This window comes from Podarcis filfolensis, assembly GCF_964270895.1.
Source record: "Podarcis filfolensis genome assembly, chromosome: 9".
NCBI lineage: Eukaryota > Metazoa > Chordata > Lepidosauria > Squamata > Lacertidae > Podarcis > Podarcis filfolensis.
Window position 1 is genome coordinate 36481116 of NC_139610.1, and position 27854 is coordinate 36508969.

Below are 27854 nucleotides of genomic sequence, written 5' to 3' on the forward strand. Positions count from 1 at the left end.
TTAATTTTAATTAACTCCTAATTTTTAGGAAAGGAAACAGTGGGAAATCCTTAATACTTTAAAATCCGAGAGAGCACATGAAGTATCAATGGCTATGTACTCCTGAGGCTTTATATTGTGAGGAACTCTGAGTTCCTACAGAGTTAATCACAAACACTAAAGAATAGCTCACATAGTCATTTTGGGAAACTTTTATTCCCTGCATGAAGAACTGTATTCCATATCAGCTCTGGAATACAATTATGTGAAGATAAATCATGTGAACTAGCGATATATAGGGAGATGCTGGTTCCCTTTTCATAACATTGTGAAATGTTTCTGGTTTGTCAAGTCTTCAAGTGAAACTATATTTTTTGAGGTGCTTGTAGTAGTTTTAAATGTTTGTTTTATTTGATTGTATACCTCTCTGGAGCTTTGAGAAAAGAACTATTAAAATACTTGTTAAATATGCAACACAGCATCAATATACGTGATTGTGAGGGTTTTTTGTTGCCACACAACAATACTGAGTATTATTATTTATAGAAATATGGTGGCACTGCTCCTCAAGGCAATTCAGATTAACAAAACAAATTCTTAATATTAGAAAAAAGTGAAAGCAACAAAACTACAATAAAAACAAAGTAAGAAACAAATATAACTTATGAGTTGAAACTCATTAAAAACCTGATGAAATAAAAATGTATTGACTGCCACATAAAAACCATTTATGATGCGGCCAGTCAAGCCTCTATCAGGAGAAAGCTACACAGATAAGGAAAGGCCCAATCTCACACTACCATTACCCTTGGTGGCAGAACAGAACAGGGCTTCAGATGATGACTGATAGGCATCTTCATGCAGAAGGATGCAGTCCCAAGGAGGACATTCTAGTCCCAAGATATTTATAATTTTATAGGTATGTGTAAATGTCGTAATTCCCCATACAATTATGTACTAGAATACTGTTTGCATAATGGAAAGTGCTAATATGAATAGCATTGGTGCCAAATTAGTTCCAGCAATGTGTAGCTGATACTGTGAATTAGTAAGAAACAATACTTGATGATGATGATGATAATAATATATGTTTTAATATAACACCCATCTTAAGCACTTAGGCACATAGAACACAAATATGGGTTTCTTCCATTCTGAACATCAGTGTTCGCAATTTTGTAATTCTACGCTACAGTGATGAACTGTGAAGACTTTTCTCCATCAGTCTGAGAATGCAGAATAATTATAATTTGAAGGCTAAAGCAATATAGACATAATGCTCTCTCAGATGATAAAGGCATGGTGTAGATTTGTTAGAACAATTTGATATTAGTCACATCAGTATAAACAACCCGCTCTGGTCTACTTCTCATGCTGAGAAGAGATAAAGCAAAATAATGGCCTAAATAGATGATAGTGCTTCAAGAAGAAGTGGCTATTCACAGAACTTAATGTTTCAGTGATTGGTTTATTGATGTCTTTTAAACTAAATAAAGTCAGCAGAATTATCTATTACAGAGATCAAATTTGAATAAAGTGTTTTAAGCTGGCATTTTGAAGCTGATCTGCTCCAAAAGCAGTATTTCTAAACTATTCCAACGACTCTTAACTACAAGTTCAGTTTCTTCTTTATAGCTGCTAAAGAATCTCCTGCACATGAAATTTTAAGAAAGGCAAATTGTGGCCATGTGAATCTTTCACAAAATAAGAATGAGCATTTGGCAACTGCTAATATTCAAATTTGCTACACTATCAAAATAATTTGGATGGCTTACCGTGTGATAACCTCTAGGTAACGGTGGTTTCCCTACAGGATAAGCATCCACAGTGTCAATAATTGTTTGTCTTTCTCCTTTTTGATTGATTTTCCTAAATCTCCGTCGAGATTGTCTATGAGATGCTTGTCGCTGGAAATATTCTTCATTTTCATCCATATAATCCACCTGATAAAAAGGCATATTTAATAGCAAAAAATTACATTTTGTAATATGATAAAAATAAATAAGGTTATGGATGGCCTCTTCTCTGCTACAATTAGAAAGCACGGGCATTCATTTCAGTTTGAGATAGAACACACGAAATGGTACTCTCACAGAAATCAGCAGTAAGTAGTTATAAAAATTTCTGCATTTTCCACAGTAGAAGCTATTCCTACATAGTGAGAATGAACAGGCATAATTCTTAAGACAATTACTCAGCTGACATTCATATATTCTACAACTGACCTACTGTGCGTGTGCACACCTATGTATTTAGAAGCGTCTGTTTTTTTCTCTCTCACACAGAAGGCTAGTTTCTTACTGGGGAGAAAAAAAGAATATTTCTAAAGGAAGCAAACTTGAAGCTTTCCGGCTGATCTCAATAAGCCATTGGGGAGCTACCCCTCCCATCCTGTGGGAGCCAGCTCTTCTAAAACACAGCATCCTATTTCCTCTAAAGCAAGCAAAATTTTTAAAAGAAAAAAGAAAGACTTGAAGGAAAACTGCACAAGGGTATACTATAATAATGTCAACCCCCACAAAAAAATCTTCTGATACACACCTACAACAAGTATTGTATTTTGCATCTTGCACACAGCCATTTCTACTTTGGAGAGGGTAGAAATCTGGATGCTCAGCTGCTAAGGTAACACTGTATTTGATAAGGCTCTGAGCTATGACAAAGCATGCAACAACTATTTTATAAAGAACTTCATGCCAGTTCTGAATGCTACTGCAAGTATTGTGTGAGGTAGTATTAGCTGCAATACTGTATTGTGCAGCTCTACACCCACTGCTTGAAATACGGAAGAGGGGTAATGCCCTTGTTTCATATGGCGATTAATCCAATTATAGCAGGGTGAGCGGAAATCAGTCACCAAAAGGAAGTATTTAAAAATGTAAATGTTCCCTATACGTAGTGACAAGAATTTTTACTTAGAATTTGTAGCGTTGGAAGGTGCCATGAGGGTCATCTAGTCCAACCCAAAACATTTCCCTTTACAAAACAAAAGCAAAAAAAACCACCAAAAACAATAAGATGCAAAACAATTATGTAATGGATTTTGCAATGCCTGAAATGTGGGGGGGGGGGGGGGAGAAAACGGGAGGTCTTGAAGGAAATTGGTCAGACCAGACCAACCTGAAAAGTAGGTTGTAGAGCTTCCTAAAAGGTCACTTTATGAATCTGCTAGTAGATATATTAATTGTGTGCTAAGAAGGCCTATGTAAGAAAGTTTCTTTGCACAAAAATGAATTTATTCACTCTACTGCCCACTAAAATAGATATTCTGACAGTATCTCCAGGTGTGTTGCTAAATCCAGCTATCTTAAAGAAATCTTTAAAAATTCCTACAAAACTAGGATTCCTTATTCAACACTGAATTTTAATCTGTATAACAGATAAAATATAGTTATCCTGTATGCATACCTATTGTACACATAATGACTTGGACTCTAAGGCAAGTTAACTTAAGAAAGTTCATGGGAAGAAAGTTTCCCATACCCTCATTCCCTCTGCAGCCACTTGTGCCTAAAGAAACTTGTTCAGACAACTGGGGGTGTGGGCTCCTCCTGAGCAACATGGGATGGGATCCAGAGAGCTCTCCAGCACCGTTCTATATAAACACAAACACCCTTTCTAGACAAGTTTTTCAAGGGTTGCAGGTGGATGCAGGAGACAGGAGTTCTAGAATCATAGACTGCGGGGAAGGGACATAGAACTTTCTTTCCATGGTCTTCCTTAAATTAACCTATTTTAAAACCCAAGCAACTAACTCGTTTTAAAGATGGCAAATGATACACTTCTCAAATACATAATTGTACATTTCCTTAACATGGACATTCATCTAGTTATGCTTACCACAATCATTTCAGATGGCTCTAGAACAATGCATTCACAGCCACGTCTGAAGCTTCCTGCAGAACGTTTGCCAAAACTGAAAGAGGACAGAAAATACTTTGAGCAAAACCAAGTCTATAAAGCTACAGTTTTAAAATTTAATGCTACGCACATGACAAAACCACATTTTCAATCAATTTTCGTCTTCTTCTGAGGCAATATCAGGGGTGGGGGTGTATTGGCAATACAAATTAGACTTAAAGGCTGCTTAAAATTTATGGGATTCTTCATTTTGTATTTTTGGCACACGTTTCATAGTAGAAATTTGTCCCATTACTTTCTCCAATACTATATTGTTGAATACTAAGGCACATGGATCCAAATGTAAAATGTAAGACATTAGGACCACTCTTAAAATAGAAAAACTCAAAACGTTTATTCTCACCTCTGCACAAATTTTGCTTGTTCTGATAAAATGCAAGTCACTTGTAAAAATCTGTTAAACCACTAAGAACCTGTCTTTATATAGCTGAAATGTCAATAATTAGAAACTGCTATACTTGCTCAGCATCACAATGACGTTATGCTAGCATTACGAGGACTATATTACACAGCAATCACTGTAGTAGAAAGGCAGTTTCTGGTTACTGGGGAAAAATGTTCGTAATCTTTGTCACTCCCTTTTCCTCTCAACCTGAATCCATCTGTGCCTCATATATGTGGAATTTCAGGTCTTTCAGCTCCAGAGCAGGAGTTCTCAGACCTTGTAGCCCCAGGGCCCACTTCAGATGGCTGAAAATTACAAAGGTCAGCCAGTGACAAAATGGTGGTGCAGAAGCAGTTACAAAATAGTGGGCAAGTTTGACAATCAACTGGCAATAATGGACATCACTTTCTACTAATATGTCATCCATCTTTGGAAACGTGTAAATTCTTCACCACTGTGTTTTCCTTGCAGTGAGCAGTTCCATTGATTAACTTTCCTCAAGCTAAGTACAGAAATTTGCTATGGAGGTATTGCGAATCAGTGTCCCCATTTTAAGCAGAATTTGCTGATCTAAGGAAGGTGGCTTTCTCTTTTTTCTTTTTCCCTTCCTACCCCCACATGCCTCCCATCTCCTGTAATTTCTTCTCCCATTCACCTTTTACATTCAACTTGAACCTTACTCTCCTCCAACTGCTAATAGCGTCTTTCATCCCTCCTCTCTGGTTTTTTATATTCACTTCTTCCTCCTACAACACCTTTCCTTCCTTATCCCTTTCATTTCTATTCCCTGTTTGCTGTACTATTTTTTTTTATTAACATTCATGGCGAATATTAACATTTTAGCTTCCTTCCAAATTTCCTTCAACACTTCCTGTGGTGGTTTCTCCTCAGAGGAAGAGAACTTCCTTTCCCTTTTCTTTCTTCCTTGAACTCTTCTCCCTGCCACCATTGCTCCAGCTGGCGCTGGAATCAGCTGAAGGCTATGTCATGATTTGGGGGCAGGGAAGGCAAGTGAAGAGGCACTGGGCAGGCTATGGCACTGAAGCCCACTTGAACATTGCGTAAGCCCACTGGTGCATCCTGGCCCACTGTCTGAGAAACACTGCTCCGCAACCACACTTCTTTGCTCATGGCATTCACCTTCCCACTTTCCATCCTTCAGTCAGCAATTTTAATTGATTAAATCAATTAAGTTATTGCACTCATACTACGAAGGCTGAATTTAGATTATCAATGAGAGCCTCTAGGTCAGGGTTACCTAAATGCCAGAGTACAAAGTTGTCAAACCTGAATTTTTAGGAATGTAAATGAAATAAAGTCAAGAAATGTCAATATATAATCAAGATTTATTAATCATCCATCAACATTACTAAGAATCATCTTATTAAATACAAAGATCCCACACTGGCAAGGGAGGTGCACTCTGTGTAAGTCAATTCCCTGTATTAATGAGGCTCACAATTCCTAATTAATTTTTGCACTATAACTTGTGAACTTCTTTTCCACCCTAGGCCCTTTTCAAAGCATGCTTTTGACTCCATGCTCTTTATTCTCCCCATGCGGTCCCACTGGTCAAATGGGGTCGCTCTTCACAGCACAAATGAAAAGCAGCACTGTCATGCGAGAGACCACCTTGAGATTGGTCACGTAAGCCAAATCATCATCATCACCATTTTATTATTTATACACCGCCCATCTGACTGGTGTAGTAAAATTGTATCACACAGAGGGAAGGGAATAAACAGTCTTGGTATAGTAATTCTGCTGTCGTCCCGGTCCTGGGATTGCCCAGGGTGTCTGTGTGTTCCTGCTCCCATGGAAAAGCATTAATTGATCCCTTGTAACAGTTCTACCTTTACCTCTAATCCTACAAGCCCATGAAACTTATTTGGTTCCCAATTTGGATAGGTCAGCTGTCTTGAGGTGGAAGTGCAGGCTCCTTAAACAAACCATGCTTTGTGGTGGGAACTGAATGATATTTCACCACCTTAAGTGTTCGTGGGATCAGTTAAAATTACACCTGAAAATTATATGTCAGCTAAATTATGCAGCAGTTTATACAGATATTTGCTGCTGAAATTAATCTGCAGGGACTCCAACATTTATTTTTGCATTTAGACTGAGAGTATGCTGAGTGACACAGATGGATAGAAGTATCATATTTTTTCTTTGGGACTATGATTCAAAGGCTGACTAGGAATGCCATGCGGAACAGACAGCAGCAAGAATGCTATGTCATGAGACAGGATGACCTAATTCTGCATCACCCCATCCCCCGTCCTGGGTAGACAGTCAGACTTAACCCATGGCACCAATTAGGAATTAAGGAATGCTGGGAAGAAATGCAAGAGTAGAACCTCTCCCCCTCTCAGAAATCTCCCTCCCCCATAGGACCATATTCCTAAAATGACCATATTCCTTCTTGTTATCTCTTAGCAGCTTTCGATACTATTGACCATTGTATTCTCAAGAGGTTCTGTGAGTTAAGAATCACAGCCATGACATCACGGTGGTTTTGTTCCAAGCTGCAGGGATGTTTCCAGAGAATTCCAAACTCTGCAGCATTCCATTTATTTAAGGGCTTTATGCACTGCTACTCACTATATGTCTCAAAGACATTTTCAAAAAATATATACAATACACAAAACTGATATCATAGATTAAAATATCAAGAAACAGAACCATTAAAACAACTTTAATAATACAAACAACCTGGCATCTGAAACTTAGCAAGGACAGCGCTGCCTGATTTCTAATGGAGGAAGTTCCATAGAGCTGGGCACACTACACTTAAAGCACAACTTCTGGTTGTCATGAGACATCCTTTTGGTCCATGGGGGAGGGAGTGTCATTAATAGTGCTCCCATCCAGTTATGCTGTGGCATCCTGCAAGATTTAATCTTCTCCCACATGTTATTTAACATCAGTATGAAGCTGCCAAGAGCAGTCATCCAGAGATCTGGGGCTCATTGCCACCAATATGCAGATGATACCCAGGTCTATTTCTCCATGCCATTAGAACCAGATGAAGCTGTTTTATACTAAACCACTCCCTTGGGGCAGGGGTTGAATGAGGTCCAATAACTTAGGCTGAAACCTGGCACGATAGGTTGATATATGGTTCTTGTATACAGGAATAAAATGAATGGCGTGCTCTTGATGATCTCTCTCTCTCTCTCTCTCTCTCTCTCTCTCACACACACACACACACACACACAGAATGTGTGTCACAGCAAGGGGTGCCTATTTCCAGCTCTGGCTGATACACCTGTTTCTGGACTGAGATGGACTTGCCTTGGTGGCTCATGTTAAGAGTACTGTAATGTAATCTCTGTAGGGCTACCGTTGAAGTCAATCCAGAAAGCATAGCAAAAGCAGAACTCAACCTCCAGAGGGCTGACTGATGCACCTGTTGCGATGGTGCAATGGCACATTTTCACTCTGGCACCGTTGAGCCGGCCCTCACTTAAATATAGTGCAACCTCCTCACAGTACTCCAGTTACACAAATTTCTACAAATTACCTCAGATTATCTAGTGGGGGACTTGTGTGAGGGAAAACTTCATAATTTGGAGTCTCAGGCAGGATTTGATCAAACAAACAAGGAAGATTTTATTAAACAAAGGAAGTTTATGACACAAAGCGGGTAAAACAAAGGATACTTCAGGTTATAATGTTATTTCAGGTAACCGTTCACCTAATAATACTGATACTAAATCTAACTGATGTTATGGACTTCTAATCAAGCACAACTTCTTTTAAACTTCAGTTGCTTGCGTTCAGTTACTTCGCTTCAGGTAGATGTTACAGGTTTGTTTTGTTTTTTTAGACTAAAGGGTAAATGCTCAGCTTATTTCCAGTTCTTTCACTTCAGTTCTTTCTCAGTTGCACAGCTGTTGCCGCTTAATACTTTGGTTCTTAAACAAGGTGGTACTTCCTGTCAGTTACACACCCCTTTGACAACCCTACTCCTGAGCTACTTCAAGTAACAGACCCAAGGGATCACCACACCCCTCTTAGCTGGTTTGGGAGTCTTCTCTTTTTGTAGCACAATCTCTCCCCTCCTGACTGGAATAAGACCTAAGTAGACTGTATCTTTCCAGCTTCTACTTCTCCTGGCTCAGCCTCCCAGTTAATTCCTGGCCTATTACTCTCACAGGACACCACACACTGTCCTTCACACTAAGCTCAGAGACTCCTTTCTGTAGCTTTTGATATATTCCTCAGATGTTTCTACCCAGAACCAACTCTCTCTCCTCTCACTCCCTATCTCCCAACCTGAAACCTGTCTCTCCAAATCCTCTCCTTTTCAACTCCCTCTCCTGGAACCCCAGCCAATCAAAAGCTGCCATTTGTTAACCATTTACTGGCAGGGGAAAAGGAAAAGGAAACACTTGGTGACCCAACCTGCCCGGCAAAACAAACGTTTCCATCACACCTGTGCATATTACATACGTTTTGCAGGATCTGCGTTGGCCACCCCTTTGTTAGTAGGCTCAATTCAAGGTGTTAATATTGACATAATAAAGCCCTGAACACCTTTTCCCTGTATAAACCAATGGGGGTGGGGGAGGAGAGGGGAAGGCTTTCACTGATACAAGGGTTCTACGAAGTGGCACCCTTACTGTGGAACGCCCTCTCTAGATGCAAAGATGACTCTTACGCTTTGGGGCTTCTAACATCCAGTTGAGACTTATTTGTTAGCACAGGCCTCTGCTGGAAATTGAATGTTCAAGGTCCTGTTACTACTGTAACAAAGAACTGGTTTGAGGATCATAGAAAGTGTACTCTTTCACTGTTGGTTTTAACACTTTGATAATGCTTTTTTATTTTTGTGTGTTGTGTTCTGATTTATATAACATTTTGTAAGCCACTCTGGGATCTACTTTTGATGAAAGAAGTTTGAAAGTTCAATGAATGAGTAGAGAAATAACAACAATAATGGAGCAACATTGTTGCCTTCATTTTTTTACTCTTTTTTTGGGGGGTGGGGGGTGCTGTCATGAACCGCTCGTGTACTTAAAAAGTTTACCATTACAACACCACTGAAAGTTGCACATGCTTTCATAGTACTATATCTTGGCATATCTTCTCCTATTACACTATCTCAGTCTGGCACAGATAACACAACAACCTAGACTAAAGCAGACTCAAAACAAAGCTTACCTCACCTTTTCCAGAACAGATTCATACAGTACAACCATTTGGCATTGAAGTAAGCCCTCTTAAAAATATGCTTACAATGGACAGAGTCAAAGCATTCCTAACTGGCTGGAAAAATAGAAGTCACTTCACTTGTATAGTTAATTTTATTATAATATTCACTTAAGAAGAAAATGCTCCATATGGTTCTATAAAAAATAAATGGTTTCCAAGGGAACAAACATACTGGCTTTACTAATTGTTCTGAATATAAAATATGCTCTCAAGCTACACTATTTCCAAAACCTAATTTAAAGGCATGGCTGAAAGCATGTTCTCTCTTACCTCTTAAGACTGAAATCATATACACACCTACTAGGGAATAAACCCAATTCGAACACCGGGGGGGGGGGTGGGTCCTACTTCACAGTAGACGTGCATCGGATTGCACTGAAAGTTCATTCACTACCTTTAAGTGGTCTGGTTCACCTAATGTGGCCAGACTTTATATGCCATCACGCCAGGTCAGGATATGAAGCTTTTTAAAAAACAAAAAATGGCCCTAGAAGTTATATTTATTTACAAAGAAAACTGCTTGATAAAACAGAATTAATTATAGGGCCACAGTTAAGAACAAGTCGGCTACATTTCATTCTGCCATTTATTTTTGTTCCTGTGGCTGAGGGCTGACGCAAATAATGTTTCATTCATTCTGCCATTATAATGAGAAATCAGAGAAAGGTGGGATCTATGCCTTATAGTTCAGGTGACTGATTTGAAACTTGGCAGTGTAGGGGAAGGTATGCAGGGCTGTCTTAAGCATATGCAGCGCTGGGGTGCAAAGATCCACCCAGCACACAGACACCCCCGGTTTCCCAGTCCCAGGAGGGCGGAGCCGGCCAGCCACCTCAGCGTCTTGCTGGCTCAGTCACCCCCAAACTCACAGCACAGAGCTACCCGCAGCAGAAGAGCCCATCGCGGCGCTCCAACCGATGGGCAGGCTCTTCCCCGGACTCAACTCTCAGGCCCCGGACTCTCGGCCTGGCTCCCCTGAGAGCCCGGCACCCAGGTGCCCTGCACCCCTAGCACCTATAGGTAAGACAGCCCTGAAGGTATGTTTAAGGATGGTCCATCTCAAAGTTGGGAAATAATTGATGAGAAATGATTTATTTTGAATGAGTTTATAAGGGACTCTGGTAAGTTGATAGGTGTTCTGTGTTTTCCTTCTATAGGCTTTGCTGGGTGCTTTTTTCTGCAGAAAGATGTATCCAATTATACCATGTGTTTTGGAAAACTGGTTGTTCTTCTGTTGCACAGAACTGATGTGACTGTCTCAGTGAACAAACAAATCTGTGAGTAGGGTCCATACCTTTGCCACCTACAGCCATCCAACGCCAAGGTATTTGTGAAGCTGAAACTAACCACAGGGCAGGATACCACACCATATTAATAATGCGTGTTTGGGGTGTGGCCCTTAACAGCCATAATTTCCTGGCATTTTGAAGCCTGAATTAACATGGGAACCCTTTAACACAGTATGTTAAACCCAAAGGTGTTTTTTAATGTTGCTGCTGTTTTTTTCATTTTACAAATCATGTCAGAAAAGCATAATCCTCTCTTCTGTCTGTTCAGCAGAACAATGACCTGCATAGAAACCAGGTTTTACTACTGTATTTGTTTAACAGTCAGAATTACATCATGAAAAATTATTATAACAATTGTAAAAAGGATGCCAAAACATCAGCTGCACTCTAAATACAGAAAGAGAATCAAGCATTTCTGATTCAAGTATAGAAAATGTTTGCTGGCAATACTTTTTATCTGCATATTTGAAACAAGACAGAAAGCTACTACTGTATAGAAAGCTGCATTTGTTGTCTCCAAGCTATGCAAACCCTTAACAATATTTTTTTTAACACTTGTTATTTAGAAGCACCAAAAAGAGTAGGGGAGTAACAAAATATGCTGGGAACATGCACACACATGAGCAAATTGGAGACAAAAAGACAATCTGTGCAATTTTCCTATGTTAATTAAAAATACCATGACATCAACAGGCCAGAGGAACTTTCTCCATTCAAGTGTTCTATTCACAAACATCCACATTGTCAGATATGCTATAATACACACTGGCAAGTAATTCAAAATTTTCAACAAAAAACTTACAGTATTCATTATTACTCCCTTGCCCTTGCTGGGCCTCTACATTCCTAGTTTTCATGTCCAACTTCACTTCAGTGGAATGTTATTCATCATGAGAATAAATGCTGAAAATGTTGCGCCAATACCAAAAAAATAAATAAATCCTGGTGAATCCAAGGTTTATTTAGCATAAACTCCCAGGTCCTAGTCTGACATTCTAACCACTACATCACACTGGCTTCCTAAAGTACTTCTGCTATGGGGCAGCTATATAAATCAAAAAGGTAAATAAATATGGAGAAAGCAAAATGTCACTTAGAGAAGGATCTAAAATATTTTCCTTGAAGCTTGAATTTGTTTAATTCTGGATTGTTTTATTTGATGGTTTGATGTGTTGTATATTGCTTTGAATTTTTTTTCTTTAAAATATAAAGCAGTATAGAAATGAAAGGAATAATATTAATAATAACAACTAATTCCATTGCAGCAGCAACAACAACAACAAAATGACACCTAGACAATCTGTTGCAACGACCATAATCTACATGTAAGTTGTCATTTGGCGATTAGCTTATATATCTGAATTTCTAACACTGATAATGAGTCGAATGTGACCCTGCGCCCAAAATTCATTATTGCCCCTCCCACCAGTTCTGTATGGGCAAAGTAGGTATGCTTCCAATCTATGCATTAAATAACATATAATATTTTATGCCATAAGACTGTTAACCATAAACACCACACCATGGACAATACATATGGATCAAATAGAAGGATTTTAAGCCAAATACTAGGCAAGGATTTACTTCATGGGTGAAGGGAAACCAAATTACAAAAACTATAACAGGAGCTGCAGGGCAGAGGAGATGTTAATACTTTCAGACACCTGTGTGAGCTTCCACATCTCTGGTGAAGAAAGAATGTTCATGAAAGAGTAAGCATTTCTATCTCATCTAGAACCACCAGCATTATGAACTCACTTGTTTAAAACATCTTTGAGACAAGCCAATGTACTACTCTGACAGTCTAATCATAAGGAAAGGTTTGCTGCAATAGCCCTCAGTGTCATCATTGTTTAAGCACCAGGCTACATTTCTATTAGGGACGTGGGTGGCACTGTGGGTTAAACCACAGAGCCTAGGACTTGCCAATCAGATGGTCGGTGGTTCGAATCCCCGCAACAGGGTGAGCTCCCGTTGCTCGGTCCCTGCTCCTGCCAACCTAGCAGTTCAAAAGCATGTCAAAGTGCAAGGAGATAAATAGGTACCACTCCGGCGGGAAGGTAAACGGTGTTTCCGTGCGCTGCTCTGGCTCGCCAGAAGCGGCTTAGTCATGCTGGCCACATGACCTGGAAGCTGTACGCCGGCTCCCTCAGCCAATAAAGCGAGATGAGCACTGCAACCCCAGAGTCGGTCACGACTGGACCTAATGGTCAGGGGTCCCTTTATCTTTTTACATTTCTATTGTTCATTCCAACTGCAGATTCACATCACCTTTAAATAAACAAACAAACAATCATTGGTTTTTGTCTCATACTGCTGGATTTTTTAAAATGAAGTTCCATTATTAAACCCGAACTGATTGTTTGCAATCTTATGCACAGTTGTCTGGCAGGAAGGCCAACTGAATATTGTGGTACTTACTTCTGAGTGCACAAGCATATGAATGTGCTGCCCTTTGCTTTCCCTGTTGGAACAGATTCAACGGTAGTTCTTTGAAGACAGCAAAGTATTTCCAAAACTTCATAACTGCGGCAACTTGTGTCTCAACAGAACACAAATTGCTATTCGGATCAGCTAGGATATGGCATAATGATTGGGCATAAGCCTCCAGATGTGAAAACCAGGGCTTGAGGGGCTCTCTCATCACAAGACAAAAAGGCTCAAGGAGGAAAATAGCCTGAAACAAACTATCAATAGCTACTAAAGAATAAGGCTAAGCAATATATTATCTCATAGATTCTCCAGTCCTCAGAGTGCTTCAGCTTAAGTGCTATTCATTTCAATGGTACTTGCAGAAGCACAGTTCATTTGGGGCTCAGGTGTGCTGTATATCAAAACAAGGAGACTCAAGAGCAAACAACTGCTGCAATGTCTTATTTATAGGGGCTCAGTTACTGAAAGGCGTCTTGAGCATTTGGAAGGGGCAGATCTACTACAATTGACTGTGTTTTCCAAAAGGATCCTTTTTATTTCATTGAAAGGAAAATAGAAAGTAACTGCAAAGAATCTTTTGAAGTCTCCATGAAAAGCAGTTTGCATGCTGTTTTAGCAGTCTACTGCAGTTGTTAAAGAACAGTCAGGATTCCCTTGGGCAGAGGATAGACCTTGAACCCACTTGTTCCTTTTAGGGTTTAATTCTAAACACTAAGAGATTTATTATTTTTTTCATTCGGCTTTGGATAGATTCTAAGCCCTGTCTTTGTCCTTTTGCTATTTTATTGTTTTATTATGATTCCATGCAAAATATTGCAGCTGTCTGCAACATGTAGCAAAATCTTTTGAAAACTTAACAGTTAAAAAATGAAAACATTTAAGCTTCCCTTCTTTCATTGTTTGTGTTTGATGATGTAGAGAAATAAGAAATATTTTATTTTCCTTTACTGATCAAAAACCAATGTTTCATTTCAAATGTTTCAGAAAGAAAAATCACTGACAGCCAATCACAAACAAACAACCACACCCTAGGGCAATCCCAACCTCTCTCACCACTAAAGAAACACAAGTGAATAGCAGAGAACCTGCGCAAGCGACGCTGACACAAAACCCCACATATATTAAGTAAAACAGAAACATCGCCACCTGACCCCACCCCCACTCACCTTTTCCCCCTCCACCTCTTTCCCCTTTTCTTCCTAATGTCTCAACAAATGAAACTGATCTGTAAAAAAATTTACTTGGAGAGAAAAAAGAGACATTGCACATACTTTTGTAAACCAAGAAAATCTTTAATAAAAATATATTAAGAAAGAAAGAAAGAAAGAAAGAAGGAAGGAAGGAAGGAAGGAAGGAAGGAAGGAAGGAAGGAAGGAAGGAAGAAAGATCACTAAGCAATATTTCCTATAGATGAATGTATGAATGGGACAGAGTTTACCATTTCTGTTACTCTGCCTGCACTTCCAAGACATGCAAAAACAACTCACAACTATTAGATAAACTGCAAATGAAAAACATGGTAAACATATACCGTATTTTTCGCCCTATAGGACGCACCGTCCCATAAGGCGCACCTAGGTTTTTTTGGGGGGGGAATAAAGGGGGGGAAATTATTTTTTCCCCCCCAGGCACGGGGCTGGGGCAGGGGAGGCCCGAGCTTCCCCCAAACCCAGCCCCCAAACAGGCAGCTCTCTGCAAGCCATGGGAGCCCAGCGCTGGCTCCCGCTGCTTGCGGAGAGGTCCGTGAAGCCTGGACGCGCTGATCTCAGCACGCGCAGGCTTCGGCATGCAGGCAACTCTCCGCAAGCAGTGGGAGCGCTCCCGCTGCTTGCGGAGAGGTCCGCGAAGCCTGGACACGCTGAGCTCAGCGCGCGCAGGTTTCGGCATGCAGGCAACTCTCCGCAAGCAGCGGGAGCGCTCCCGCTGCTTGCAGAGAGGTCCGCGAAGCCTGGACGCGCTGAGCTCAGCGCACGGCTTCGGCATGCAGGCAACTCTCCGCAAGCAGCGGGAGCGCTCCCACTGCTTGCGGAGAGGTCCGCGAAGCCTGGACGCGCTGAGCTCAGCGCGCGCAGGCTTCGGCATGCAGGCAACTCTCCGCAAGCAGCGGGAGTGCTCCCGCTGCTTGCTGAGAGGTCCGCGAAGCCTGGAGAGCGAGAGGGGTCGGTGTGCACCGACCCCTCTCGCTCTCCAGGCTTCAGCGAAAGCCTGCATTCTCCCCATAGGACGCACACACATTTCCCCTTCATTTTTGGAGGGGAAAAAGTGCGTCCTATAGGGCGAAAAATACAGTAACTCATACATATGCCTTTTAAACACACCTTATTTATCCTCATTTCCTTTGTTCCCTTTGCAGCACAATGCAACCCTCCAAATCTCCTCCAGAGGGTTTCCCAAACTTTTGGAGAAGATTTGGTATGTGCTTGGGACACTACAGAGCAAAAATTGCATCCCTTCCTTTTCTGCTTATGGAAGCTTTCTAGCAGCAGACAGTCATCAATGGATACCATACACGCTATGTATTATATTGTTTACTTTTAAGAATAGACCAAACAATGACATTTGCAGATAAAAAGGGGGGTGAGAAAAAGAAGGGAGGACTGGAGAATGGTTAATTTGTATTCTATGAGAAACCCTTTAATAAAATGATAGTGGCAAAAAGAATCCTTAACTAACATGCAGAACTGAATGTAAAAATTGTGATCTAGAATAACTACAACTTAGATCAAAATAGCTGTGCAACCAATTCTACATGCCCAGCTTGAGCTTGGACTTAGGTTTCTTGAACAGAAGCTACTACACCATGATAGATCACAAGTGACTTTTGAAAAATAGAAGTGTTCCAAAAGCAGTTTATAAATATAGCATGAGATATGCGCTATGCAAAGTAAAAGTAACAATCTCACTGGAATATCAAATCTTTAAGTATTCTATACCAAAATAAAAGTTGACATCAGTCCAACTTGACTGCATACTTTGTTTAATATATTGTGATTAATATGGCGGGTTCAAGGGAAGACGTACAATAAATGAAACACAAAAATAAACTGAGAGGTAGTAATCCTGAACAAACAAATAACAGAATTAATCTTCTTTTTAACATTTACTGTATAGTCTACCATTCCTTCTAGTAACTCGGAGCTGAATTTGTTACCTCACAATATTCACTACAGTGGTGCCCCGCAAGACGAATGCCTCGCTAAACGAAAAACCCGCAAGACGAAAGGGTTTTCCGATTTTTAGCGGCTTCGCAAGACGAATTTCCCTATGGGCTTGCTTTGCAAGACGAAAGCCCATAGGGAAATCTCCGGGGACAGCGGGGAAGCGCAGCGCGCCTTCTCCTCTGTTCCCGGACCTGTCCTGAAGGCTTGCGGTGGGAGGTCCGGGAACAGAGGAGAAGGTGCGCAGCGCTTCTCCTCTGTTCCCGGGGCTTGCGGTGGGAGGAGGGTTTTTCCTCCCCACCGCCAACATTCAGAACAGCCTTCTGAATGTTGGCGGTGGGGAGGAAAGCCCTCCTCCCACCGCAAGCCTTCAGGACAGGTCCGGGAACAGAGGAGAAGGCGCGCAGCGCTTCTCCTCTGTTCCCGGACCTGTCTTGAAGACTTGCGGTGGGAGGAAGGTTTTCCTCCCCACCGCCAACATTCAGAAGGCTGTTCTGAAGGCTGGCGGTGGGAAGAAAAGCCCTTCTCCCCCGCCAGGCTTCAGAAGAGTTCCCGCAGGGCTGCCTAGGCTGCGGATAGCACCCTGCTGCCCCGCGCGAGGGGCGCTCTGCTTCAGAGCGCCCCTCACGCCGGGCAGACATCCGCAGCTTGGGGAGCCCTGCAGGAGTTCCCCGCAGGGCTCTCCAAGCTGCGGATAGCAGCCTGCTGCCCCTATCCGCAGCTTGCGGATAGCAGCCTGCTACCCCTATCCGCAGCTTGGAGAGCCCTGCGGATAAGTCCTGCAGGGCTCCCCAAGCTGCGAATGTCTGCCCTGCGCGAGGGGCGCTCTGAAGCAGAGAGCCCCTTGCGCGGGGCAGCAGGCTGCTATCCGCAGCTTGGAGAGCCCTACGGGGAACTCCTGCAGGGCTCCCCAAGCTGCAGATGTCTGCCCCGCGCGAGGGGCGCTCTGCTTAAGAGCGCCCCTCGTGTGGGGCAGCAGGCTGCTATCCACAGCTTGGACAGCCCTGCGGGGAACTCCTGCAGGGCTCCCCAAGCTGCGAATGTCTGCCCCGCACGAGGGGCGCTCTGAAGCAGAGCGCCCCTTGCGCGGGGCAGCAGGCTGCTATCCGCAGCTTGGACAGCCCTGCGGGGAAGTCCTGCAGGGCTCCCCAAGCTGCGAATGTCTGCCCTGCGCGAGGGGCGCTCTGAAGCAGAGCGCCCCTTGCGCGGGGCAGCAGGCTGCTATCCGCAGCTTGGGGAGCCCTGTGGGGAACTCCTGCAGGGCTCCCCAAGCTGCAGATGTCTGCCCCGCGCGAGGGGCGCTCTGCTTCGGAGCGCCCCTCGCGCCGGGCAGCAGGCTGCTATCCGCAGCCTAGGCAGCCCTGCGGGAACTCTTCTGAAGGCTGGTGGCCGGAGAAGGGCTTTTCTTCCCACCGCCAGCCTTCAGAAGGCTGTTCTGAAGGCTGGCGGTGGGGAGAAAAGTCCTTCTCCCCCCGCCAGCCTTCAGAAGAGGCCCGGGGACAGACTGTCCCCGGACCTGGTCTGAAGGCGGTCTCCATAGGAACGCATTAATTGATTTTTAATGCATTCCTATGGGAAACCGTGCTTCGCAAGACGAAAAACTCGCAAGAAGAAAAAACTTGCGGAACGAATTAATTTCGTCTTGCGAGGCACCACTGTATTATGAGTCAGGATTAAGCTGACGTGTGGCTATTTACCCATCTCAGAACAGAGCAGAAATTTGAACCTGGGTGTTTAAAATCTCAAACACTCTTAGCAGCTATATAAGTGGAACCTCTATGAATAGAGATATAAACCTTCTAAAATATCTCTTGTAAAGCATCTCTTGTCTAAGCAATTTGTCACCTGTTGTTTTAAGCATCTATTTTCTTCTTGCCACCCAACTAATGTTACCGTATTTTTCGCTCTATAACACGCATCTGACCATAACACGCATGTAGTTTTTAGAGGAGGAAAACAAGGAAAAAATATTCTAAACGAAACAGTGGATGTATGATTTTTATGGTTCATGCTGTGGCCACAGACATGTGATCTGACAGTGAGTTTGGGGTAGCCCAATGCAAAAATCCTGAGGATCCATGTGGATCCATGCTTTGTAACGTTTTTGCGCCATTGCGGCCCCATGAAACAGTGGGTGCGTGTGTGTTTTTTGGTGCAGGCTATAGCCATGGAAATGCTATGTGATCTGATGGTGAATTTGGGGTGACCCAGTGCAAAAATCCTGAGGATCCATGTGGATCCATGCTTTGTAACCACGTTTTAAGTGGGGAGGGAAGGAAAAGAACTCAAGGGACAAGGAGCACGCGTGGGGTGTGTGGAGAAGGAGCTTTTCTGCGAGCTGAGCGGGGGGGGGGGAAGAGCACTGTTGCTTTAAAGGTATACTTAAGGTATTTGCCCTGTGCCTGGGTTTTTTTTCCATTTAACAGTTTGCAGCCTTTTCCTTCCGCTCCTTGTTTTGAGGCAGAATAGATTTGAGCAAGTGAGGAGGACTTGGATTGCAGGGGATTCGCCATTAGCTGTGTAAAAGCGCTCCTCCTTGCAGCCTGAATGATAAGCAGCCACCAGCAGCAATAGAATGGAGCACAAAAAAGCGGTAGGGGCACTAGGACCCAGACAATGCTCAAATCTATCCTGCCTGAAAATAAGCTGCTCCGTCCCGCGGATCAGCTGAGACGCGGGGGGGGGGGATTTGCGAAGTTTCCCCCTCTCCCTCATGCCCTCCCCAGCCTTTTTTTTTACTTCCTGGTTTTCACTGCGCTGGCTCAGAGCTCGAGGTTGGTTTTATTTTGCTGCTGGTTGCTTAAATTTTATCTTTCCTGCCATCCCTCTGCAGCCTCACTGCTCTGTTTAGAGAGCGCACGGACTTTTGCTAGCTCCGTCCCTCCTCCCGTGTAAGCGGCTGCTGCCCGCTTTGCTGCCATGACTCTCCTTCCCTCCCTCCTCCCCGGCTCCAGGTCGCTTTAAAGCAAGCGAGAGCCTCGTAGAGTGTGTAAGCGGCTCCCGCTTTGCTTGACTGATGGCAGCCATGGCTCCGATCCGTGCATTCGCTCCATAACACGCACAGGCATTTTCCCTTACTTTCTAGGAGCAAAAAAGTGCGTGTTTTGGAGCGAAATTTACGGTAATTTCCATTAATCATGTCATATCTAAAATTTAGATTGCATTTGTTCTGGCAAATGCCTATTAACCTTTAAGGTGCTCCAGAGATAATAAATTGAGTTCACTGTCAATCAGTATGAGTGATGTTTTAAGCAATGCCAGTGAAAAAGTTCCACTGTATATTTCACTGTATATTTCAATATTTTCAAATATTTTTTAAGGACAGTATTAAAGCAGGTCCTATTACAAGATACAAGATATTGTATAGTATTTTATCTGAATTCTTACCACTCACCTTAAACATAAATGTTCAATTTTATCATATTTTGTTAAAACATAAAAAATAAATGTTTGAATTAATGCTTTGAGTTGAATTATCATTTGCTAGAATTTCACCTAAAGTCATGAAAAAGAGCAGATCATAAGGCCTGAATACAATACAAAGCATACTTCTCTACACTTATCAGCAACTTCTAGTATGTCAGACATACATATGCCTATTTGAACCACAATACTTTCAATGGGGTGCACATTTCTACACACATTCCATTCATATCCCAATGTAGATGTGGATTCACACTAAGTGCCTATCCAAATACACAAACAAAGTGTGGATTCGAATTTGTGCCCTTTTGATCTAGGGGTCTCAGTAGACAACAAGCTTAACCTGAGTCAAAAGTGTGATGCAACAGCAAAAAGGCTTAAGCTATTCTAAGCTGCATCAACAGAAGTATAGTGTCCCAGTCAAGGGAAGTCATAGCATCACTCTATTCTGCCTTGGTCAGACCGCAATTGGAGTAACATGCCAGCTTTTGAGTGCCCCATTTTAAGAAAGTTATTGACGAGCTGAAACGTGTGCAGAGGAGGGATGATCAAGGCTCTGGAAACCAAGCCCAATGACAGTTGAGGGAGTTGCGCATGTTTAGCCTGAATATTAGGAGACTGAGAGGAGATATGAGAGCTATCTTCAAATATATAAAGGGCAAGAAGATGGAGTAAGCTTGTTTTCTCCTGTTCCAGAGGCTAGGACTTGAACCAATGGATTCAAGTTACAAGAAAGGAGATTCTGACTTAACACCAGGAAGAGCTTTCTGACAGTAAGAGCTGTTCAACAGTGGAACAATACTCCCTTGAGAGGTGGTAGACTCTCCTCCCTTGGAGGTTTTTAAGCAGCGGTTGGATGGCCATCTGTCATGTATGATCTAGTTGGGATTCCTGCATTGCAGGGGACTGAACTAGATGACCCTTGGAATCCCTTCCAACTCTACAATTATATGATTCTATGATCAAGCCGATACCGGGGCTAACAGAAAAGAAGGGAATGTGATTGTGCTGACTGGCACACCCCATACCATCTTCCATCCTGTACCAAAGGGTTCCTCAACTGTCTGAACAAGTTTTGGGGGGCATTGCAGGGCTGCAGGGAAAAATTAGCATAACACTGCATCCCTTCTTCATCCATTAGACCAAGAGCCTTTTGTGAGCAGAAGAACACATAAGGGATGTAATATATCTAAAATTTTATGTAGTGCAAACCAGTAACTTCTGCATTCAGATGCACACCTAATTTATACTGTTGACTTCCAACATACGAGCACAAGGTTGTGTGCATGTACAATCGCCTTCTGGGATCAACATGTAGAGATACAATCCTCCAAGCAGTGCTATTGTGCAACTTCTGTTTGTTTTAAGGAGTTCACCTGGAAAGCAGCTCAAATATTTTGAAATGAATGAATATTAAGCTGCAACTAACTGATCACACTTTCTGGTAGTTAATTCAGGAATTTATAAAATGGTCAGTGAATACTGTTATCAGTAACTACCACTTTTTACTAAACACAGTTCTGCAACTGCTTGATATGATACACACGCTATCCATTTGGTTACTACTGCTTTTTAAATCATGATAGAATGCATGCAGTTTCTTGTGGTTTTAATCCACATCTGTGTATTACCTTGCTGACAGCCTCAGGCAAAATGGCATAAAATTGATTTAAATGCTATGAGACACCCAAAGCGAAGGCACAGGGAAAGAAATCAAGAGAGACCTTTTCAAGGTTGACTTAAATCTGTATCAACCTGCTACTTGGCAATATTTTTGTCAGATTTTTCCTCTGTATCCCAGAATGCAAGATGAATACAGAAATCTTTTTCACACTGCAGCATTCGTTCATTTAGCATACTGGCTCAAATTTCATGTAGTAGCTACACACACCTACTTGAAAATGTACATTTTATTTCATGGAATTAAAGGCAATTCGCATTAACAATAGGTCTGTAAACTAGTTCTAGTGAATTAGGTCCTCTTTGCTCTTTCAAAGAACTGGAAATACAGCTTCCCTAAACCCTGTTATGTTGGCAGTGCTCTTCCTCATACACAACGCAGCACCTTGGCTGGAGAAAACAAGGGTCACAAGAACAAGTAGAGGCCTTCCACCCCCTTTGCTCAGCCACAAGTACTGATAAACTATTCTTTCTTGTCCTGGATAAAATACATATGTGCAGGGGATCATGGCTTGTATAGTGCAGGCATGTGAAGAAAGACTCCCCCCCTCTACGTCCCACATTGCCACCACCTCTCTGATATTATCCACAACTGACAATCGCTTTTGCCCCATTTCTAAAGTCTTTTTCTAACTTTTCAACATACACATTCCAAGAAAAATGGGGAAGGGGGGAACCAGCATCATGCTTTTACATTCAATGAACAGTACCACTTTACATTAACCATGAATGATCAGTTGCCAACAACATGTCTCATGCAGAAGAGTTCCCTGTGTTACACTACAAACATGGAAAACAGGTTACTTAGTGATAGCCATTATGCCCCAGAAGCAAGGTCATGTCCAGAGAAGATCCTGGTGACTGCTGCTCAGCTTTGAAACACTCTTCCTCCAATGGTTCAATGCCAGCGTATTTTTAAGGAAGAATACAATGCCTTTTGAATGGGGCAAGCACTGTGTGGCAAGAGGCGGGTGTGCACTCTCTTCAAAGCGTATGAACATAGGCTCAAATTACTTTTGAAAAGTGATTAGAGATCTAATTCAAAGTGTGTTGATGAATGGACTCAAACCTGTAAACTATGTTAAGCCCCTCAACACTTTGATGCAATTAATTAATATTTCTTTCAATATTAGATGAGAACTATTTATCTTTAATTATGTGAACTATAAAACAAATTCTAGTCATACCTGCTCCTTGGAAGAAACATTGATTCTTTGATAAATACTGAACCAGACAGAAGAATATACCAACAGGTCCCAATATCATCGGGGCTGTAAATAAAAACAAGAAAATGTTAGGAAGTGCAATTTGGGTAACAGATGCAAACAGAACATTATCAATATAAATCTACATGTGAGTTGCCCATGACAGACTGCTTTTTAAGTGGTGAATTTTCTAAAACTGATTCTTCCTGAACATGTAGTGGTTACATATATAGTGTTGTATCCAACTCAGTGATACTCAGGATGGACTCACAAAAACCAATGGACAAAATGGATTAACTTAACCAATGGATTAGCTTGCATGTATTCATTTCATTGAATGTACTCTTCAGCAAGATTTAGTCTGATACAGTCCAATACTTTTATATATCAAAACAACCTTAATGGTACTTTGAATGCATTTGATAACAGCAACTGGCTTGTTAGAACTGTACAGCAGCCTAAGGCTGCAATTCTGTACACACGTATGTGGGAGTAAGTCCCACGAAATTCACTTGTTTATTCAAGAGTAAGTCTCAAACATAGGATTAAGCTGTAATGATTCACTCCTACAGAACAACCACACAAACACATTTTAATGTCTTCATTTTTTTTCTTTCACTATTTAAAGTTCCTCTTCTCTTCTCTTCTCTTCTCTTCTCTTCTCTTCTCTTCTCTTCTCCACCACCCCCAAACTAAATGCTGCTACTTTGTGCAAAATGTTCTGAGTTCTTTCCTGACAAAGTCAAGATTAGAAAGCTGCTTAATTTTGGAGGTCAGAACCAGCTAAGTATTTAGCTGCTGGTGGAGAAAACTGTTTGATCTTATTTCTTCTTGCGATATTAAAACACGTTTCCCGAGAGACAGGAAGATCCTTCTGTTGCAGAGCATTATCTCTCAAATTTTAAGCATACAATTTGGAACAATTTGGAAACCAGACTAGCTTCTAATGAATGCTAGGATTATGTTAAAATACTATTTTCTGCTATCTTTTACATTGAAGTCATTGGCCTTGGCACAACTTTTGTTTTGCCTTTGCAATTATGCCCATATTAAATTGGACATCTGTTTCTATAACTTTCATAACCAACACAGCCACCAAAGTGCGGCAAATATGTTTAAGGACCTGCGTTATTCAATCATTCTGTAAGCATTAAACCAAGTATAAGTACAAGTCACAAATAGTTAGCATGAACGAAAAGGGACCAGCCCATTGATTGATTGATGTGACAGCATGGTTATTAAAGTTCAGAACTAGTGGGCTAATTCCAGTTGAATGCACCACATCCAATTTCTTTTTATAAAAAGTAAGGCTTCTTTAAAATGGACACTGTGAGAACAGGACGCTGGACTATTGGCCTGATCCAGCAGGTGGTGGTCAAACAGCTCAGTTGGTTAGAGTTGGTTAGAACTGGTTTGGTCTACTAGTTGGTGTCTGAAAATTCTTCCTAAGAGGGAAGTCATTCACAAAAATGTTTGTTAAAAAAGCTGTAAATCCAAGATTGTCGAAGTTTGTGCATGTTATTCATTCACTGCCTGTTTCACAGCAGCTGCATACTGGGTCAACATCATCAAGCCATTTGCTATGACCACAAGGTCTCTTTCCTGGTCCATTCACTGTGATATTACATCCTGTCCACCAGCAAGAAACCTTGCCACTAACATCCAATAATAATCCCCAACAACTGGCCACAGGATTTGGCATATACCCTTTAGAAGAAATGAAGCCTGGTCTAGAAGCTACAAAACTATTTAATCATTATATAGCCAAAAACAGTGACTGGATTTTTTTACACACTGGTCCTAGTGGTTAAGGCTGACTGGAAGCTCCCTGTGGAAAAATATGTTCCCAATAAGCAATTCTGATTTACTGCAGTGCAGACCTGGCTAGATCCCAAGACAACCTGGCCAACTGTCTAGCTATCAGAAGGTATAATATACCTCAGGGGGAGGAAGGGGGAGTGAAAAATCAACAGACTAGTCTGGCTGCAGCTACTCTTTGCATTATTAAATATCCTATTGGATGACTTTCACAAAGACAGTGGAAGCACAATGCAAATGAACGTCCATAGCTTGAAGAGGCCTCAGCACACTGTTTGAAATTGGTACGCAGAACTCTGCAAAGGCTTCAAGAACAGACTTTACTTAAAATAATTTTCTAACATCTCTTCTTTGCCCTTGGAAACAAACATTAAGGACCAGGTAATACTCTGAAATCAGTGTTTATCATGTAACACAGGCTATGGTTTACACATCGGCAGCCCAAATTGAAACACAAACTTTTTCTCCTCCACCAACATTCACAGACACCTCTGCAGAACAATCGTGCTCCTTTGAAAATCAAGCCTTTGTATAATCATAAACCCTATGGTCCACAGTTAATCCTAAAATAAAAGCTGTTTCTATATCTTATTGCAGCAATAAAGGACACCAATTGCTTTAGCTAATTGTCTAAAAGGTATTCTAAATTCTGTGGCTGCAGCCTCAAGTTGTCTCCCATATTTGGGTATACAAATTAAGCATAAGAAGCATTGTCATTTCACTGCCTACCCTTGCTTTCTGGCTTCATTTTAAACTCCTCCTCCCCCTTTAAATCGATCCTACCCAGATTCCTTCTCTATTTCTGAACACTCCCATCTCATTTCTCTTTGTTCTCTCTTTAAATCTTAAAGCCTCACATCCTTTATTCTAACCATTTTCTTCCTGCTTCTTTTGGAATGCACTTCCCCTAGATATTCATCTCAGTCTTTGTCTTGCTTCCATTTTCTTAAGAAAACATATTTTTAGAATCACCTCTTCTTTCAAGTTTACCCTGATTAATATTGTTCTTATCGTTCTCGTTCCCTGCCTTACTGGCATTTTGTTTTGTTTTTTACTATCTCCTTCCTCCCTTTTTTCTTGGATTGCCAGTTGGAGAGCAGAGGCAATCTTTACCCACCACACCCTCTACAGCATTTACTATTGTTAAACACTTAACAAAGCAGTTGTCATAATTATTAACCCAGACTGCTCCACCCCTTCAATTTTTTAAAAAACCTCTTACTGGTTTGATTATAAGTTCTGCAGAGACCACCTGAAGTGCTCTTCTCCATATGGGTTTGCTCAAGAATATAGCTTCTCTTGAAAGATATTTCTATGGATCCCTGTGCCATCTGCTAGGTCCTTTGCAGCTGTGCCACCAAGAAGCAACCACCCAGGAGAGTACTGTATTGCTAGTACAGTGGTACCTCGGGTTAAGTACTTAATTCGTTCTAGAGGTCCATTCTTAACCTGAAACTGTTCTTAACCTGAAGCACCACTTTAGCTAATAGGGCCTCCTGCTGCTGCCATGCCACCGGAGCACGATTTCTGTTCTCATCCTGAAGCAAAGTTCTTAACCCATGGTACTATTTCTGGGTTAGCAGAGTCTGTAACTTGAAGCGTATGTAACCCAAGGCACTGTATGGTTTTAGCCTTCTTGTGTACACTGTTTTAATAACTGCTATTTTATTGTCATTACTCTATCCGTAAGCTGGCTAGGTCATATTTAATATAGAAAGTTAAGACAATAGTGTAAGAAAAAAATGTCTTGAGGCTGATATCTGCAAGCAATAGCATTAAATTTCAACATAAGTTCCACTAACACAAGGAACTACTGAGTTGACACTTGGGAAAGTTATTCAATGGGGTGGGGAAAGGGGAGGTGGGGGAGTGGGAATTGTACTCAGAGGAAGTGCATCCTCTGAGTCCATTTATTTACATCCCACCCAATAAATCCTTTATTCTGCAAAAAACAAAGCAAAACAAAACAAAACCTAAAACTAAAACTTCTGGGGGAACAAGAATTTGACTCTGCTTCCTCCAAAACATTTCCCCTCTTCCTACAGTCTGTATCCCAGAAATGGAACACACCCACTTGCAGTTAATAACTCCCTGTAGGCAGGTTAACTGACCTCAGTGGATGCATATCTCCCCATGCCTTCTCCCAGGGATCCTTTTCCCTCTTTTGCGCTGCTGCTAAAACAGGTTAAGGATGGGTAAGGAGGCTTTGCATGTGGAGCATCTTGCACCCAATATAGGCTTGAAGCTCTCTCTTCTTCCTGTACCCAGGATGCTCTAGAAGCATGAGGGCAAACCCAGTGTAACTCCTAATGTTTTCTGCCACAGCAATCCAGTGGATACACTTTCTAACCCTATTGGCTGACAGAAAGTGGCACATCTAATTTGTGTGGCATTTCCCCATACTGTGCCTGTGAGAAGATACCATAGCTTCTATTTAAACTTCCAAAAGAAAAGACTTCTAGCGCATTCCTATGTGGGTTTAACATAGCATTCACTCTATTAAATGTGCACAAGAATGGAGCCATAGCTTCTCAGTATTGATAAAATGTTTTGCCCAGAGGAGGATACACACACGCACAAACACACACGCACACAGAAAAATAGGCCACTCAATAATTTATGGGTTGATCATAGTAGGAGCTAGTTTTGAAGAGAGAGCCTCAGGACTTACTAAAGGGCAGGGAAGAAAAACAAACAATCATGCTCAAAATCACAAGACAATATTATATTGACCTGCCAGTATATCTATAGAGTGTGACCCACAAACCAATTCAACTGGATCGTAAGATTATGCAACAGGATGAAGCCAGAATTGTGATCTAGATGTCACCCCATGCTATGAATCAGTTTGCACCTTCATGAAATCCCTAAATTTGTTCTATGTCTATAACAAACAGGTCAGTCATGCAAGTGCCAAATGGAAAATGGGTGGATAAACATGGCATAAAATTCTGTTTTCTACTTGTCCTATATGGAAACTGCTAGAAAGAAAATTCAAATTTAAAGCAAGAGCATTGTAAGGAGCTTTAGATCTCGAATAACTGATCTCAGAAAGTATCAAAATGCTACTGAACAACAAGTGCTATTGGTCCATAATATTTTAAACTATTTCGACTAACCATACCTGTTAAAAATGTAGTCAAGTTGCATATACACATCTTTCTTCTCAATACTTACAAAGGAGTATGGACATTACATAAGCACAATATTAGGACAAGTACACTGTGGAATGTCGCTAGGTAGAAAGACTCCCTTAAATTCATCTCTGATGCAACGTAATCTAGTTCACTGTATTTTATGCCAGTACTAGTAAATGACATCCCCCTGCCCACTACCTCCCGCCTAC

At 41.6% G+C, this 27854-nt stretch overlaps 1 protein-coding gene across 10 annotated transcripts in view; it reads right to left on the reverse strand.

The window, feature by feature from the left end:
- RAPGEF2 (Rap guanine nucleotide exchange factor 2) overlaps positions 1–27854 on the reverse strand; it is a 160656-nt gene that overhangs the window by 75103 nt on the left and 57699 nt on the right. For all 10 annotated transcript variants that reach the window (XR_014552130.1, XR_014552131.1, XR_014552132.1 and 7 more), the window contains exons 4-6: positions 22673–22756; positions 3820–3895; positions 1755–1922 (exon numbers count right to left, since the gene is read on the reverse strand). Coding sequence is in view for 6 of the 10 variants with exons in the window: in XM_083630985.1 (XP_083487111.1) it covers positions 1755–1922; positions 3820–3895; positions 22673–22756 (328 nt within the window). In the remaining 4 variants the exon portion in view is untranslated. The remainder of the gene's footprint in view (positions 1–1754; positions 1923–3819; positions 3896–22672; positions 22757–27854) is intronic.